The sequence below is a fragment of the Oncorhynchus kisutch genome, linkage group LG26 (assembly GCF_002021735.2).
Source record: "Oncorhynchus kisutch isolate 150728-3 linkage group LG26, Okis_V2, whole genome shotgun sequence".
Classification (NCBI taxonomy): Eukaryota; Metazoa; Chordata; class Actinopteri; order Salmoniformes; family Salmonidae; genus Oncorhynchus; species Oncorhynchus kisutch.
In genome coordinates, this window is record NC_034199.2 from 46,199,933 (window position 1) to 46,217,593 (window position 17,661).

The following is a 17,661-nucleotide window of genomic DNA, read 5'->3' on the forward strand; positions in this document are numbered from 1 at the left end:
GTCCCAGTACGGGTTGATGTACAGGCCTAAGTGACCACACAGTCTCCAATGGTCCCAGTACGGGTTGATGTACAAGCCTAAGTGACCACACAATCTAAAATGGTCCCAGTACTGGTTGATGGATGTGCTGGCCTAAGTGACCACACAGTATAAAATGGTCCCAGTACTGGTTGATGTGCTGGCCTAAGTGACCACACAGTCTAAAATGGTCCCAGTACTGGTTGATGTGCTGGCTTAAGTGACCACACAGTCTAAAATGGTCCCAGTACTGGTTGATGGATGTGCTGGCCTAAGTGACCACACAGTCTAAAATGGTCCCAGTACTGGTTGATGTGCTGGCTTAAGTGACCACACAGTCTAAAATGGTCCCAGTACTGGTTGATGGATGTGTTGGCCTAAGTGACCACACAGGATAAAATGGTCCCAGTACTGGTTGATGGATGTGCTGGCCTAAGTGACCACACAGTCTAAAATGGTCCCAGTACTGGTTGATGTGCTGGCCTAAGTGACCACACAGTCTAAAATGGTCCCAGTACTGGTTGATGTGCTGGCCTAAGTGACCACACAGTCTAAAATGGTCCCAGTACTGGTTGATGTGCTGGCTTAAGTGACCACACAGTCTAAAATGGTCCCAGTACTGGTTGATGGATGTGCTGGCCTAAGTGACCACACAGTCTAAAATGGTCCCAGTACTGGTTGATGTGCTGGCTTAAGTGACCACACAGTCTAAAATGGTCCCAGTACTGGTTGATGGATGTGTTGGCCTAAGTGACCACACAGGATAAAATGGTCCCAGTACTGGTTGATGGATGTGCTGGCCTAAGTGACCACACAGTCTAAAATGGTCCCAGTACTGGTTGATGTGCTGGCCTAAGTGACCACACAGTCTAAAATGGTCCCAGTACTGGTTGATGTGCTGGCTTAAGTGACCACACAGTCTAAAATGGTCCCAGTACTGGTTGATGGATGTGCTGGCCTAAGTGACCACACAGTCTAAAATGGTCCCAGTACTGGTTGATGTGCTGGCTTAAGTGACCACACAGTCTAAAATGGTCCCAGTACTGGTTGATGGATGTGTTGGCCTAAGTGACCACACAGGATAAAATGGTCCCAGTACTGGTTGATGGATGTGCTGGCCTAAGTGACCACACAGTCTAAAATGGTCCCAGTACTGGTTGATGTGCTGGCCTAAGTGACCACACAGTCTAAAATGGTCCCAGTACTGGTTGATGTGCTGGCTTAAGTGACCACACAGTCTAAAATGGTCCCAGTACTGGTTGATGGATGTGCTGGCCTAAGTGACCACACAGTCTAAAATGGTCCCAGTACTGGTTGATGTGCTGGCTTAAGTGACCACACAGTCTAAAATGGTCCCAGTACTGGTTGATGGATGTGTTGGCCTAAGTGACCACACAGGATAAAATGGTCCCAGTACTGGTTGATGGATGTGCTGGCCTAAGTGACCACACAGTCTAAAATGGTCCCAGTACTGGTTGATGTGCTGGCCTAAGTGACCACACAGTCTAAAATGGTCCCAGTACGGGTTGATGTACAGGCCTAAGTGACCACACAGTCTCCAATGGTCCCAGTACGGGTTGATGTACAAGCCTAAGTGACCACACAATCTAAAATGGTCCCAGTACTGGTTGATGGATGTGCTGGCCTAAGTGACCACACAGTATAAAATGGTCCCAGTACTGGTTGATGTGCTGGCCTAAGTGACCACACAGTCTAAAATGGTCCCAGTACTGGTTGATGTGCTGGCTTAAGTGACCACACAGTCTAAAATGGTCCCAGTACTGGTTGATGGATGTGCTGGCCTAAGTGACCACACAGTCTAAAATGGTCCCAGTACTGGTTGATGTGCTGGCTTAAGTGACCACACAGTCTAAAATGGTCCCAGTACTGGTTGATGGATGTGTTGGCCTAAGTGACCACACAGGATAAAATGGTCCCAGTACTGGTTGATGGATGTGCTGGCCTAAGTGACCACACAGTCTAAAATGGTCCCAGTACTGGTTGATGTGCTGGCCTAAGTGACCACACAGTCTAAAATGGTCCCAGTACTGGTTGATGTGCTGGCTTAAGTGACCACACAGTATAAAATGGTCCCAGTACTGGTTGATGGATGTGCTGGCCTAAGTGACCACACAGTCTAAAATGGTCCCAGTACTGGTTGATGTGCTGGCTTAAGTGACCACACAGTCTAAAATGGTCCCAGTACTGGTTGATGGATGTGTTGGCCTAAGTGACCACACAGGATAAAATGGTCCCAGTACTGGTTGATGGATGTGCTGGCCTAAGTGACCACACAGTCTAAAATGGTCCCAGTACTGGTTGATGTGCTGGCCTAAGTGACCACACAGTCTAAAATGGTCCCAGTACTGGTTGATGTGCTGGCCTAAGTGACCACACAGTCTAAAATGGTCCCCGTACTGGTTGATGTGCTGGCCTAAGTGACCACACAGTCTAAAATGGTCCCCGTACTGGTTGATATGCTGGCCTAAGTGACCACACACACTCAAAATGGACCAACAGCTGGGGTGATATTTCTTCAGCCTTTCACAAACAGAGTGGAAACCACCACCCTGGCAACAAAATGCTGACATTGTATTGAGTATGGCTCAACACTGATCACTCATCGTCTTTAATGGTTGTGATTCACAGACACACGATGACCACGATTTGAAAACGGCAACAGATGGAATGACGTCGAGGGACACACCCCGACAACAACCTAAAACGGGTGCAGAAGCACACCAGCATCCCATTGTGTGTTTATTCCACGGCCAACCATCCCTGTAGCAGAGTCTAGCGCCCCCTTATTCCACGGCCAACCATCCCTGTAGCAGAGTCTAGCGCCCCCTTATTCCACGGCCAACCATCCCTGTAGCAGAGTCTAGCGCCCCCTTATTCCACGGCCAACCATCCCTGTAGCAGAGTCTAGCGCCCCCTTATTCCACGGCCAACCATCCCTGTAGCAGAGTCTAGCGCCCCCTTATTCCACGGCCAACCATCCCTGTAGCAGAGTCTAGCGCCCCCTTATTCCACGGCCAACCATCCCTGTAGCAGAGTCTAGCGCCCCTTTATTCCACGGCCAACCATCCCTGTAGCAGAGTCTAGCGCCCCCTTATTCCACGGCCAACCATCCCTGTAGCAGAGTCTAGCGCCCCCTTATTCCACGGCCAACCATCCCTGTAGCAGAGTCTAGCGCCCCCTTATTCCACAGCCAACCATCCCTGTAGCAGAGTCTAGCACCCCCTTATTCCACGGCCAACCATCCCTGTAGCAGAGTCTAGCGCCCCCTTATTCCACGGCCAACCATCCCTGTAGCAGAGTCTAGCGCCCCCTTATTCCACGGCCAACCATCCCTGTAGCAGAGTTTAGCGCCCCCTTATTCCACGGCCAACCATCCCTGTAGCAGAGTCTAAGCGCCCCCTTATTCCACGGCCAACCATCCCTGTAGCAGAGTCTAGCGCCCCCTTATTCCACGTCCAACCATCCCTGTAGCAGAGTCTAGCGCCCCCTTATTCCACGGCCAACCATCCCTGTAGCAGAGTCTAGCGCCCCCTTATTCCACTGCCAACCATCCCTGTAGCAGAGTCTAGCGCCCCCTTATTCCACAGCCAACCATCCCTGTAGCAGAGTCTAGCGCCCCTTATTCCACGGCCAACCATCCCTGTAGCAGAGTCTAGCGCCCCCTTATTCCACGGCCAACCATCCCTGTAGCAGAGTCTAGCGCCCCCTTATTCCACGGCCAACCATCCCTGTAGCAGAGTCTAGCGCCCCCTTATTCCACGGCCAACCATCCCTGTAGCAGAGTCTAGCGCCCCCTTATTCCACGGCCAACCATCCCTGTAGCAGAGTCTAGCGCCCCCCTTATTCCACGGCCAACCATCCCTGTAGCAGAGTCTAGCGCCCCCTTATTCCACGGCCAACCATCCCTGTAGCAGAGTCTAGCGCCCCCTTATTCCACTGCCAACCATCCCTGTAGCAGAGTCTAGCGCCCCCTTATTCCACGGCCAACCATCCCTGTAGCAGAGTCTAGCGCCCCCTTATTCCACCGCCAACCATCCCTGTAGCAGAGTCTAGCGCCCCCCTTATTCCACGGCCAACCATCCCTGTAGCAGAGTCTAGCGCCCCCTTATTCCACGGCCAACCATCCCTGTAGCAGAGTCTAGCGCCCCCTTATTCCACGGCCAACCATCCCTGTAGCAGAGTCTAGCGCCCCCTTATTCCACGGCCAACCATCCCTGTAGCAGAGTCTAGCGCCCCCTTATTCCACGGCCAACCATCCCTGTAGCAGAGTCTAGCGCCCCCTTATTCCACGGCCAACCATCCCTGTAGCAGAGTCTAGCGCCCCCTTATTCCACGAAGCCTTTTATTGCCCCATGGTCTCTCAACTTCATAACTCTCCGTCTCATCTCTACCCAGCCTACCTCCATTTTCCCTATGCTGCTTCCTTCACTTGTTCTTCTCCTGACGTGATAACATCTAGACTCAGTAATACCTTTAAAAAGGGTTGTGGTGTAGCGTTTCTTCATTTTAAACCTATTTCCACCCGTGTGGACGTGGCTGGGGTTCGACACGGCTACACGGACCCGTGTGGACGTGGCTGGGGTTCGACACGGCTACACGGACCCGTGTGGACGTGGCTGGGGTTCGACACGGCTACACGGACCCGTGTGGACGTGGCTGGGGTTCGACACGGCTACACGGACCCGTGTGGACGTGGCTGGGGTTCGACACGGCTACACGGACCCGTGTGGACGTGGCTGGGTTTCGACACGGCTACACGGACCCGTGTGGACGTGGCTGGGTTTCGACACGGCTACACGGACCCGTGTGGACGTGGCTGGGGTTAGACACGGCTACACGGACCCGTGTGGACGTGGCTGGGGTTAGACACGGCTACACGGACCCGTGTGGACGTGGCTGGGGTTAGACACGGCTACACGGACCCGTGTGGACGTGGCTGGGGTTAGACACGGCTACACGGACCCGTGTGGACGTGGCTGGGGTTAGACACGGCTACACGGACCCGTGTGGACGTGGCTGGGGTTAGACACGGCTACACGGGCCCGTGTGGACGTGGCTGGGGTTCGACACGGCTACACGGGCCCGTGTGGACGTGGCTGGGGTTCGACACGGCTACACGGACCCGTGTGGACGTGGCTGGGGTTAGACACGGCTACACGGGCCCGTGTGGACGTGGCTGGGGTTCGACACGACTACACGGACCCGTGTGGACGTGGCTGGGGTTAGACACGGCTACACGGACCCGTGTGGACGTGGCTGGGGTTAGACACGGCTACACGGACCCGTGTGGACGTGGCTGGGGTTAGACACGGCTACACGGACCCGTGTGGACGTGGCTGGGGTTAGACACGGCTACACGGGCCCGTGTGGACGTGGCTGGGGTTAGACACGGCTACACGGACCCGTGTGGACGTGGCTGGGGTTAGACACGGCTACACGGACCCGTGTGGACGTGGCTGGGGTTCGACACGACTACACGGACCCGTGTGGACGTGGCTGGGGTTCGACACGACTACACGGACCCGTGTGGACGTGGCTGGGGTTAGACACGGCTACACGGACCCGTGTGGACGTGGCTGGGGTTAGACACGGCTACACGGACCCGTGTGGAGGTGGCTGGGGTTAGACACGGCTACATGGGCCCGTGTGGAGGTGGCTGGGGTTAGACACGGCTACATGGGCCCGTGTCGATATAGGGTGTTGACATACAGTGCCTTGCGAAAGTATTCGGCCCCCTTGAACTTTGCGACCTTTTGCCACATTTCAGGCTTCAAACAAAGATATAAAACTGTATTTTTTTGTGAAGAATCAACAACAAGTGGGACACAATCATGAAGTGGAACGACATTTATTGGATATTTCAAACTTTAACAAATCAAAAACTTTACTTTCAGTGCAGCAAACTCTCTCCAGTTCAGTGAGGATCTCTGAATGATCCAATGTTGACCTAAATGACTAATGATGATAAATACAATCCACCTGTGTGTAATCAAGTCTCCGTATAAATGCACCTGCACTGTGATAGTCTCAGAGGTCCGTTAAAAGCGCAGAGAGCATCATGAAGAACAAGGAACACACCAGGCAGGTCCAAGATACTGTTGTGAAGAAGTTTAAAGCCGGATTTGGATACAAAAAGATTTCCCAAGCTTTAAACATCCCAAGGAGCACTGTGCAAGCGATAATATTGAAATGGAAGGAGTATCAGACCACTGCAAATCTACCAAGACCTGGCCGTCCCTCTAAACTTTCAGCTCATACACGGAGAAGACTGATCAGAGATGCAGCCAAGAGGCCCATGATCACTCTGGATGAACTGCAGAGATCTACAGCTGAGGTGGGAGACTCTGTCCATAGGACAACAATCAGTCGTATATTGCACAAATCTGGCCTTTATGGAAGAGTGGCAAGAAGAAAGCCATTTCTTAAAGATATCCATAAAAAGTGTTGTTTAAAGTTTGCCACAAGCCACCTGGGAGACACACCAAACATGTGGAAGAAGGTGCTCTGGTCAGATGAAACCAAAATTGAACTTTTTGGCAACAATGCAAATCGTTATGTTTGGCGTAAAAGCAACACAGCTCATCACCCTGAACACACCATCCCCACTGTCAAACATGGTGGTGGCAGCATCATGGTTTGGGCCTGCTTTTCTTCAGCAGGGACAGGGAAGATGGTTAAAATTGATGGGAAGATGGATGGAGCCAAATACAGGACCATTCTGGAAAAAAACCTGATGGAGTCTGCAAAAGACCTGAGACTGGGACAGAGATTTGTCTTCCAACAAGACAATGATCCAAAACATAAAGCAAAATCTACAATGGAATGGTTCAAAAATAAACATATCCAGGTGTTAGAATGACCAAGTCAAAGTCCAGACCTGAATCCAATCGAGAATCTGTGGAAAGAACTGAAAACTGCTGTTCAGAAATGCTCTCCATCCAACCTCACTGAGCTCGAGCTGTTTTGCAAGGAGGAATGGGAAAACATTTCAGTCTCTCGATGTGCAAAACTGAGAGAGACATACCCCAAGCGACTTACAGCTGTAATCGCAGCAAAAGGTGGCTCTACAAAGTATTAACTTAAGGGGGCTGAATAATTTTGCACGCCCAATTTTTCAGTTTTTGATTTGTTAAAAAAGTTTGAAATATCCAATAAATGTCGTTCCACTTCATGATTGTGTCCCACTTGTTGTTGATTCTTCACAAAAAAATACAGTTTTATATCTTTATGTTTGAAGCCTGAAATGTGGCAAAAGGTCGCAAAGTTCAAGGGGGCCGAATACTTTCGCAAGGCACTGTAGCTGTGTATAGACATGGTATCCTTGTTTTAAGTCTGTTAAGTGTCTCTCATTGTCCAGGAGTTGACCTAATATTATAAATGTAACTTATAAATCCAATTTCTCCATTTGTAAATCATGCCAAGTTCACATGCTAGTCGGAACTCTGAAATGTCCCACTTGCTAACTAACTGGTTGTCGTTATACAGGTGTCACGTTCAACCAATTAGAAAGTCGGGTATTTCGGTTTCTTAGTGCCGACGTGAACTTGGTTTTACATTGTGTTATTTGTGCTGGTCTAATTCCTACAGAAGAATCTGTGCACTCTCAGATAGTAATCATATTTCATAGGATGCTCTTTGACGTCCCAGGTTTATGGTGTTGATGAATACATTTTTTCCTAATCTTTACTTCAAGTCAGATGTTTATACATTATGTGTGCATTGTTTACTATTAACATTTCTTTAAAACAAATGTCATTGTTGGGGGTTCAGGCGTTTGATGGGTTACTAGGTGCCTTCGTCAATGCTTATTCACTCATGCTTATGGATACATTCTGCAACGAGTTAATCTGGCACAATCTGCAACAGAACATGTCAAGTTAGTTCAAGCAATACAGAACTAATACAGCAGTGCTTTCTGAATGAGATTTCACCTCGCTCATGATGTGGGCAGAAATAAGGGATTAAATAAAGACATCCACCAGCTGAAGAAGAAGAAGAGCTGGTATAATACAGGTCTGGTACTAATATCATCTAGCTAGCTCAGTGAGGGGAAAAAATAAGTATTTGATCCCCTGCTGATTTTGTACGTTTGCCCACTGATAAAGAAAATGTTCATTCTATAATTTTAATGGTTTATTTGAACAGTGAGAGACAGAATAACCACAAAAAAAAATCCATTAAAATGCTGGTAAAAAATGTTAGAAATTGATTTGCATTTTGAGGGAAATAAGTATTTGACCCCCTCTCAATCAGAAAGATTTCTGGCTCCCAAGTGTCTTTTATACAGGTAACGAGCTGAGATTAGAAGCACACTCTAAAGGGAGGGCTCCTAATCTCAGCTTGTTACATGTATAAAAGACACCTGTCCACAGAAGCAATCAATCAGATTCCAAACTCTCCACCATGGCCAAAACCAAAGAGCTCTCCAAGGATGTCAGGGACAAGATTGTAGACCTACACAAGGCTAGAATGGGCTACAAGACCATCGCCAAGCAGCTTGGTGAAAAGGTGACAACAGTTGGTGCGATTATTCGCAAATGGAAAAAACACAAAAGAACTGCCAATCTCCCTCGGCCTGGGGCTCCATGCAAGATCTCACTTCGTGGAGTTGCAATGATCATGAGAACGGTGAGGAATCAGCCCAGAACTACACATGAGGATCTTGTCAATGATCTCAAGGCAGCTGGGACCATAGTCACCAAGAAAACAATTGGTAACACACTACATCGTGAAGGACTGAAATCCTGCAGTGCACGCAAGGTCCCCCTGCTCAAGAAAGCACACACATGCCCGTCTGAAGTTTGCCAATGAACATCTAAAAGATTCAGATGACAACTGGGTGAAAGTGTTGTGGTCAGATGAGACCAAAATGGAGCTCTTTGGCATCAACTCAATGTGTTTGGAGGAGGTGGAATGCTGCCTATGACCCCAAGAACACCATCCCCACCGTCAAACATGGAGGTGGTAACATTATGCTTTGGGGGTGTTTTTCTGCTAAGGGGACAGAACAACTTCATCGCATCAAAGGGACGATGGAAGGGGCCATGTACAGTCAAATCTTGGGTGAGAACCTCCTTCCCTCAGCCAGGGCATTGAAAATGGGTCGTGGATGGGTATTCCAGCATGACAATGACCCAAAACACACGGCCAAGGCAACAAAGGAGTGGCTCAAGAAGAAGCACATTAAGGTCCTGGAGTGGCCTAGCCAGTCTGACATCTGATTGCCAACAAGGGTTTTGCCGACAAGTACTAAGTCATGTTTTGCAAAGGGGTCAAATACGTATTTCCCTCATTAAAATGCAAATCAACATTTTTTGACATGCTTTTTTTTCCGTTTTTTTGTTGTTATTTATTGTCTCTCACTGTTCAAATAAACCTACCATTAAAATTATAGACTGATCATTTCTTTGTCAGTGGGCAAACGTACAAAATCACCAGGGGATCAAATACCACCCCCCCCCCCCCCATTGTATACAGCTTCTTTACTAAAAACTACCCTAGTATTCATGGTACAGTCTGAAACTGCTACTAGGATAGAATTATGTACAAGACCAAATACACAAGACAAATATTAGTTAAAAATATAGAACAGTAAATGAAAAATGTTTAATAAAATCTTTCACTTTGAATCAAGGTCGCTAGTAGCTAGCTAGCTGACCGCAAACGTGTCAGCCAGAGACGACCTCACAGGGATTCGTAGTCTTGCATGATGTCTACTTTCATGCTAATTAGCATTTTACAATCAGTTGTAAATAGAGCCAAATATATTGATAAAAGTCACCTTGTCCGAGAAAGATTTAGATGGTTAGCAACAACGTCACGCCAGGGAAAGACAACATGAAACACACCTTGAAGTGGTTATAAAATCCACTATGGGAAAAATGTAGAGGGAAAACAATTATTTTCATGTAGATTTTGCATTGTGTTTTAGGTTATTGTCCTGCAGAAAGGTGAATTATTCTCCCAGCGTCTGGTGGAAAGCAAATTGAACCAGGTTTCCCGCTAGGATTTTGCATGTTCTTAGCTCCATTACGTAATTTTATTTTATCCTGAATTATTTTATTTTTTTTATTTAAAAAAAACTCCCCAGTCCTTAATGATTACAAGCATACCCATAACGTGATGCAGCCACCACTATGTGTAAAGATATGGAGAGTGGTACTTAGTAATGTGTTTTATTGGATTTGTCCCAAACATAACTTTTTGTCCTAAACACAACAGGGTAATTGTGCTTTGCCACATTTTATGCAGTATTACTTTAGGGACTTGTTGCAAACAGGATGCATGTTTTGGAATATTTGTATTCTCTATAGACTTCCTTCTTTTCAATATGTAATTTAGATTCGTTTTGTGGAGAAACTACAGTGTCGTTGATCCATCCTCAGTCTTCTCCTGTCACACCCATTAAAATCCGTAACAGTTTCAAAGTCACCATTGGCCTCACGGTGAAGTCCCGGAGCAGTTTCCTTCCTCTCCAGCAACTGAGTTAGGAAGGACACCTGTATCTTTGTAGTGACGGGGTGTATTGATAAACCATCCAAGTGTAATTAATAACTTCACCATGCTCAAAGGGATATTCAATGTCACCCCACCTCAATCTACCAATAGGTGCCCATCTTTGCGAGACTTTGGAAAACCTCCCTGGTCTGTGTGGTTGGAGCTGTGTTTGAAATTCACTGCTCGACCGAGGGACCTTAATTGATAATTGTATGTGTGGGGTACAGAGATGAGGTAGTCCTTCAAAAATCAAGTTAAAACACTATTATTGCACACAGCGCGAGTCCATGCAACTTAATGTGACTTGTTAAGCACATGTTTACACCGGAATGTATTTAAGCTTGCCATAACAAAAGGGGTTGAATATTTAAGACTTATAAAAAAATATATATATTTTGTCTTAATTGCACATTATGGGGTAGTGTGTAGACCAGTGACAAAAAAAAACATCTTAATTGATGAAAAACATATCAGGCTGTAACAATACTTTCTGAATGCCCTGTAATTTGATTATAAATTTGATCCGTTATACTGTTCAGATCTGGTAAAAGGCAGACGTCGGTAATAAGAAAATACTTAAAGTAAAGTAAATCATTGTATAGAAATTTTGAGACAAAGTAACAATAGACGGATTAAAATGGACCGGGATCTAACGCCAAGACAATTATCAACTCATTATTTCTCTGTTTATTCAGTGACACCACTGCTGCCATGTCATTTTTACATGGCGGGACTGAAACAATTCTAGCCAGAATAACCTACAGCTTTTTGGCAAACAACGGCTCAGCCGCGAAGTGGTAGGCCACAAACAGAACGAGAACACAGAGTACTGCAGGGCCTAGCGCGTAAAAGCCAACACTCACTCCAGAGTTCCAACTGTTTGTCGGGAGCTTCATGAAATATATTTCCATGGTCGAGCAGATGCACACGAGCCTAAGATTACCACGCGCAATGCCAAGCCTCAGCTGGAGTGGCGTAAAGCTCACCGTCATTGGACTCTGGAGCAGTGGAAACACATCTTCTGGAGGGATGAATCACGCTTCACCATCTGGCAGTACGACAGACGAATCTTGGTTTGGCGGATGCCAGGAGAATGCTACCTGCCCCAATGCATAGTGCCAACTGTAAAGTTTGGTGGAGGAGGAATAATGGCCTGGGGCTGTTTTCCATGGTTCGGGGTAGGGAAGGGAAATCTTAAGGCTACAGCATTCTAGAAGATTCTGCGCTTCCAACTTTGTGGCAACAGTTTGGAAAAGGCCCTGTTTTAGCATGACAATTCCCCCGTGCACAAAGCGAGGTCCATACAGATATGGTTTGTGTAAATCGGTACGGAAGAACTTGACTGGCCTGCACCTCAACTCCATCAAGAACCATTAGGATGAATTGGAACACCGACTGCAAGCCAGGCCTTATCGTCCAACAGCAGTACTCAACCTTACTAATGCTCATGGCTGAATGGAAGCATGTCCCCTGCAGATGTTCCAACATCTAGTAAAAAGCCTTCCCAGAAGAGTAGAGGCTGTCATAGCAGCAAAGGGGGGACCAACTCCATATTAATGCCCATGATTTTGGAATGAGATGTTCGACGAGCAAGTGTCCACAAACTGTTGGTTGTGTAGTGTATGAACATATATAGGTAGGGATGAAGTAACATCAGTGCCCGACCTCACTAATACTCTTTTTGTTGAATGGAAGCAAATCCCCACAGCAATGTTCCAACATCTAGTGGAAAGCCTTCCTAGAAGAGTAGAGGCTGTTATAGCAGAAAGTGGGGGGGTGGGGGGGGACCAACCACATTAATGCCCATGATTTTGGAATGAGATGTTTGACGAGCAGGTGTCCACCTACTTTAAGTGTATGTGGGGAGTTTCGTTAGGCAAACAAAGCATGATGGATACGTTTCGTAGACTATTTATAGTCACTCTGGTTCCTGCATTGGCCGTACAGCATTTACAGCCGCTGCGGAATTCAGGGCATTTATACTTCTACTTCTAGCTGAGCAAAAGCTGTTATGAAGGAAGTTGTCAAGGAAGTGAGTGCGTTAATACAGGATGTACCCCCCCCCCCCCCCCCCCACCATCAACGCGAAGCAATACAGAACCCTCAGAATTGTTACAAATATTGGGTGATGCACATGGTCGCCTCCTCCATACAGAGGCTCCAGACTGCATTGGCAGACCAAACATAAATATGGGCTTTATGCAAACCTCACCGGGCCACCGAGCATCTGTGTATCCCAGCACTAAAATATAACTTGCATCTCTATTTGAGATGCTCCGGCATGTCCCCTCCTTACTGGATACCAGGAAGATACAAACCCACGTGGATGCTTAAAAAGTCAAAATGAGGAGAGATTCATTGAAAAATAAATAAAATAAAAATAAAAACTAACTTAGGTTTCCTGTTTTATCTGTGGATTAATAGTTGGAGAAAAGATTTAAGGAACCAGCTGAAAAGTGCACTATATGCATGTCGGGTACACTAACAACCCAATGTTCAACTCCCAGGACAAACTAGCTAGCAACAGCTAGCTGGCTAAATGACCATGAATCTTTCAGGGTATGTTTCAACCTGCCCCAAAATCAATATAGTTGGTTGGGATATTTCAACCTGTGTGTCATGATCGTCTGGTGTGGATGGACAAAAATCAACACTCACGTTGCCGGTGTAGTCAGCAAGACAAATTGTCCTGCTGCATGGCCTATCAGGCGTCGATGGAGGCTCTCAGTATTCAGATTGATTGGTTATAACGATTCTGAATATTCCCACCTAGCCTATTGGCCAATCAACACTCTCCTTTCTGTGCAGGTCAGTCACATTCAGTGTTCTTTTCATAATGGACAAAATGCTACTGGTTACCTATTAATAGGCTACAGTCAGGCATCACATATTGGTGCCAATCTTTAGTAGTCCAATGCTCCTCCAATCGATGCTGAAATTTGATGTGCTGCTTACAAGTTGGAGATGATTGGCCAGAATAAAGGGCTGTGAAGAATCTCTAATAAAGGCTATTCCTATTCAACAAATGCTGTTTGTTGAAAGGAAATACACGAGGCTTAGTTGTTTTTTTCTTGATAATTAAATTATTAACTGGTTAAACTAAAAAAGGAATTTCAATAAATAGTTTTTTCTAGATGTATTACTAAATGCATTAGTAGGCTTATGGATCAGGCTAGGACATGTCGCCCCGTTTTTAATTCTGTCAACTAGGAAGGCAACAGAAGCCTCCTGTGACTTGTTCAATGTCCTGCAGCTCAGATAAAAAAAATTTATAGACAAAGATATAGTATAAGCTGTTCTCAGACAGGTTTAACCAGCTAGCCGTGTGTGTGTGTGTGTGTACCAGCCAGCATGTGTGTGTGTGTGTGTGCGTGTGTGTGTGGGTGCCCCAGCCAGTGTGTGTGTGTGTGTGGGTGCCCCAGCCAGTGTGTGTGTGTGCGTGCGTGGACAATCGAGTCGTTTATGAAAGAGTTCACTTCTGCAGCATCCGCTGTAAAAATTATAACGCCTTGCGGTGGCTCTTCACATACAAACAGAGACAGAGAGTTGTCTGTTCAGCTGACCAACAGGAAGTACTCCTGATTGGCTGTGACCCTGGTATCCACGGAAACCATGATGACTGACCTCATCCTGGACTCCGCCACTGCTGGTCAGCTTGTTGCCGTCGGTGATGGCCACTATGATGGACGGCTCCAGGAAAAAGGGATTCCTGCCCTGTGAAGAGAGAGAGGAGGAGAGAGGAGAAGAGAGAGAGGAGGAGAGAGGAGAAGAGAGAGAGGAGGAGAGAGGAGAAGAGAGAGAGGAGGAGAGAGGAGAAGAGAGAGAGAATAAAAAGAAAGAGGTTAAAAAGGTGCACAAAGAAATAAATAAATCCAACTCAAAAGGACATGTGAAAGAAAGAGGAGCTGAGCCAAAATGTAAAGTTGTAATGAGCTTCCCGGAGCGGTGAGGAAGGGTACTTGAGGTCTGGAACAGTAACAGGAGTACATAGAGCATGGCTGCACCCTACAGGAGATGTGTGTTAGGAGGGTCAAGACACAGTCCATCATTATAGTGAACCTACAGGAGATGTGTGTTAGGAGGGTCAAGACACAGACCATCATTATAGTGAACCTACAGGAGATGTGTGTTAGGAGGGTCAAGACACAGACCATCATTATAGTGAACCTACAGGAGATGTGTGCTAGGAGGGTCAAGACACAGACCATCATTATAGTGAACCTACAGGAGATGTGCGTTAGGAGGGTCAAGGGAGAAAACGACAAAAACAGAGAGCGACAACATCTAACAGGGGATGGTTTGATAGGGGTGGGTGGGGGTTAATGAGCATCAGGGGAGGATTAACAGTATGAATAGACAGTCTGTAGGGACAGTGCAGCGGAGACAGCACCAACACTTGACAAAAACAAAGACTAATCTGTGTGTCTATACTCTCCAGTCAAACCTACACATTATATATATAAACCACTCTACCTTGCACACTCATAACACTGAGTTCACACATTAAGTTGATGCATTTAGAAAAACCCTCTTCTTCCTCATAGCAAACTGCATAGGCCTATAGCCTTCAGCATAGGTCCTGTATAATCCTTCTGGCTCCAGAGACCAGTGTGGGGGGGGGGGGGGGGGGGTGACAACATCCTAGCAGTTCTATCCTCCTCTTAGTGTACACTAAGGTAAACACTAGCCTGAGGACAACACAGCCAACACAGCAAACTTCATGAGGGCATGGCTATGATGCACTATGGTCAAGATAGTCTCTACCAGGCCATAACAACAACAACAACTCACTGCTATCCTGATACACTCTCTCTCTCTCTCTCTCTCTCGCTCTCTCTCTCAAAGGAGCTACATATGTCCAGGAATGTACCTCTCCTCTTGAGGTTTACAGTAATTTCCCCACTGGTGACTGTTCCTAATCAAAATGGACAAAGATCTTTTTCCCTTCTAAATGTTCATCATGACACCAGAGTGTGTTTTTTGTTGTTGTTTGTGCCGAGTAATAAATTGAGAGTTCACCATAAACGGGGGTAAAAGGAAACGTACAACCATTTACAGACCGACTATGGTATCCATGACAACCTGGAGTTCCCTTTCAGAATGGTACTAATGATATCCTATTCAACACCCACTTAGCATGCTAATGTTTCTCAAAATGAACTCCTAGCCAGAGAAAACCCCCGCGGGGGGGGAGGAGGACGACGTCGGCTTATATCGATTATAAACATTAGAAAACACAAAACATTAAAAACAGAACGAAGCTACATATTTACTCAGATCCTCATTTAGGTCACTAAGTTTCATTATTGCTTCACACAACATAGAAACGGTTATCGGCATGCCACGTCAGTGTGACTGATCTGATCCACTGGCCTGACAGAGTCAGGTGTGGGTGGTATAGTGTATCCCGTGGATCCATTGGTCTAGGATCAGTAGGCTGGGAGTGAGTCTGTGGCACGTTGCCAGGTCTGTTAAAATTCAGACGGACGGGTAATTAGATCTCTATTAGCCGGGTTGCCATGTTGTGCGGTCCATCAAACCAGTCAGTCAAATCAGCCCTATGGGCTCTGGTCAAAAGGTAGGGCACTATATAGTGCATAGGTCACCATTTAGGATACATCGTTAACTACTAGTGAATAACTGGCATTTCACCCGGCTCTATTATAGGGCACTATGAGACATTACATTAAAAACCTCACTGGCTAAAGAGCTTAAAATTTTTTAAATAAAAGACTTCAAGCTGTAGACATGTAGGTAAACTAGCAGATGTTATTCTCCCTGCAGCAGGGCTCTCCAACCCTGTTCCTGGAGAGCTACTGTCCTGTAGGTTTTTGATCCAACCCTGCTCCTGGAGAGCTACTGTCCTGTAGGTTTTTGATCCAACCCTGCTTCCGGAGAGCTACTGTCCTGTAGGTTTTTGATCCAACCCTGTTCCTGGAGAGCTACTGTCCTGTAGGTTTTTGATCCAACCCTGCTCCTGGAGAGCTACTGTCCTGTAGGTTTTTGATCCAACCCTGCTTCCGGAGAGCTACTGTCCTGTAGGTTTTTGCTCCAACCCTGCTTCCGGAGAGCTACTGTCCTGTAGGTTTTTGATCCAACCCTGCTTCCGGAGAGCTACTGTCCTGTAGGTTTTTGCTCCAAACCTACAGGTAGCAGGTAGAGCCTAGTGGTTAGAGCGGTGGGCCAGTAACCGATAGGTTTCTAGATCGAATCCCCGAGCTGACAAGGTAAACATCTGTCGTTCTGATCCTGAACAAGGCAGTTAACCCACTGTTCCTAGACAGTCATTATAAATAAGAATTTGTTCTTAACTGATTTACCTAGTTAAATAAATAAAAAAATAATTTTTTTTAAATAGCACACCCGATTCCAAAACTTTGCTGGTAGATAAGCTGTGTCAGGTAATTCTGTTTGTGGGAAGGTAGTAATTACTAGTTGTGAAGGCGTGACTACCAGTTGGATGCGTTGAACTGGTTGAGAAATGCCAGTTGACTATTGGCCAACAAGTTGCGTCAACCAGAAACTAAAAGTACAACTTGTGAACAAATGAGTTATTTTTATTTTTAGGAATAACATTGTTGTTACATTCAACTGCGGAAAATGTCACGCAGGTCATTTCCTTAGGTGACATTGGCCGTGGTAGGACGTCATTGTAAATAAGAATTTGTTCTTAAAAGAGTTCGGCGTGTGGGAGTGTAGTAGGAGCTCAGGGATGATAAGAGGAGTTATCCACTAGTAATTACAATGTTTATTTTCCCCCAGTTGTATGTGTTAAATAACACCTTCTCAAATGGTTATGAACACAGCATAAGTTACAATTGGAGCAACAAAAACTACTGGGTAGCTCTCCAGGAAAAAGGGTTGTATCCCAGGGAAAAAAGGGGTCCTGTCATAATGTTCTTCCTCCATGCAAAAAAACCCCCAACAACAACATTGAGGTCTTTGTTATAGCAGCCCATGTGCTCTGACCAGATACAAGGGGATGCATCTCGATAGTCTAGAACGGACATCCTCTCCTCTACCTCATTTACACTCATTTGAATTGACAGGATAGGTGAACGCAATGGGGGGGGGGGGTGGATCCCTGACGGGGGACGATGCTTTCACCAGTCCAGCTCTACTATG

The 17,661-nt window shown here is 46.5% G+C and overlaps 1 protein-coding gene across 2 annotated transcripts in view; it reads right to left on the reverse strand.

Moving 5' to 3' along the window:
• Positions 1 to 17,661, reverse strand: part of ints6 (integrator complex subunit 6) — a 58,434-nt gene that overhangs the window by 37,608 nt on the left and 3,165 nt on the right. For both annotated transcript variants that reach the window (XM_031805617.1, XM_031805618.1), the window contains one exon: positions 14,161 to 14,250. In XM_031805617.1, coding sequence (XP_031661477.1) covers positions 14,161 to 14,250 — 90 coding nt within the window. The remainder of the gene's footprint in view (positions 1 to 14,160; positions 14,251 to 17,661) is intronic.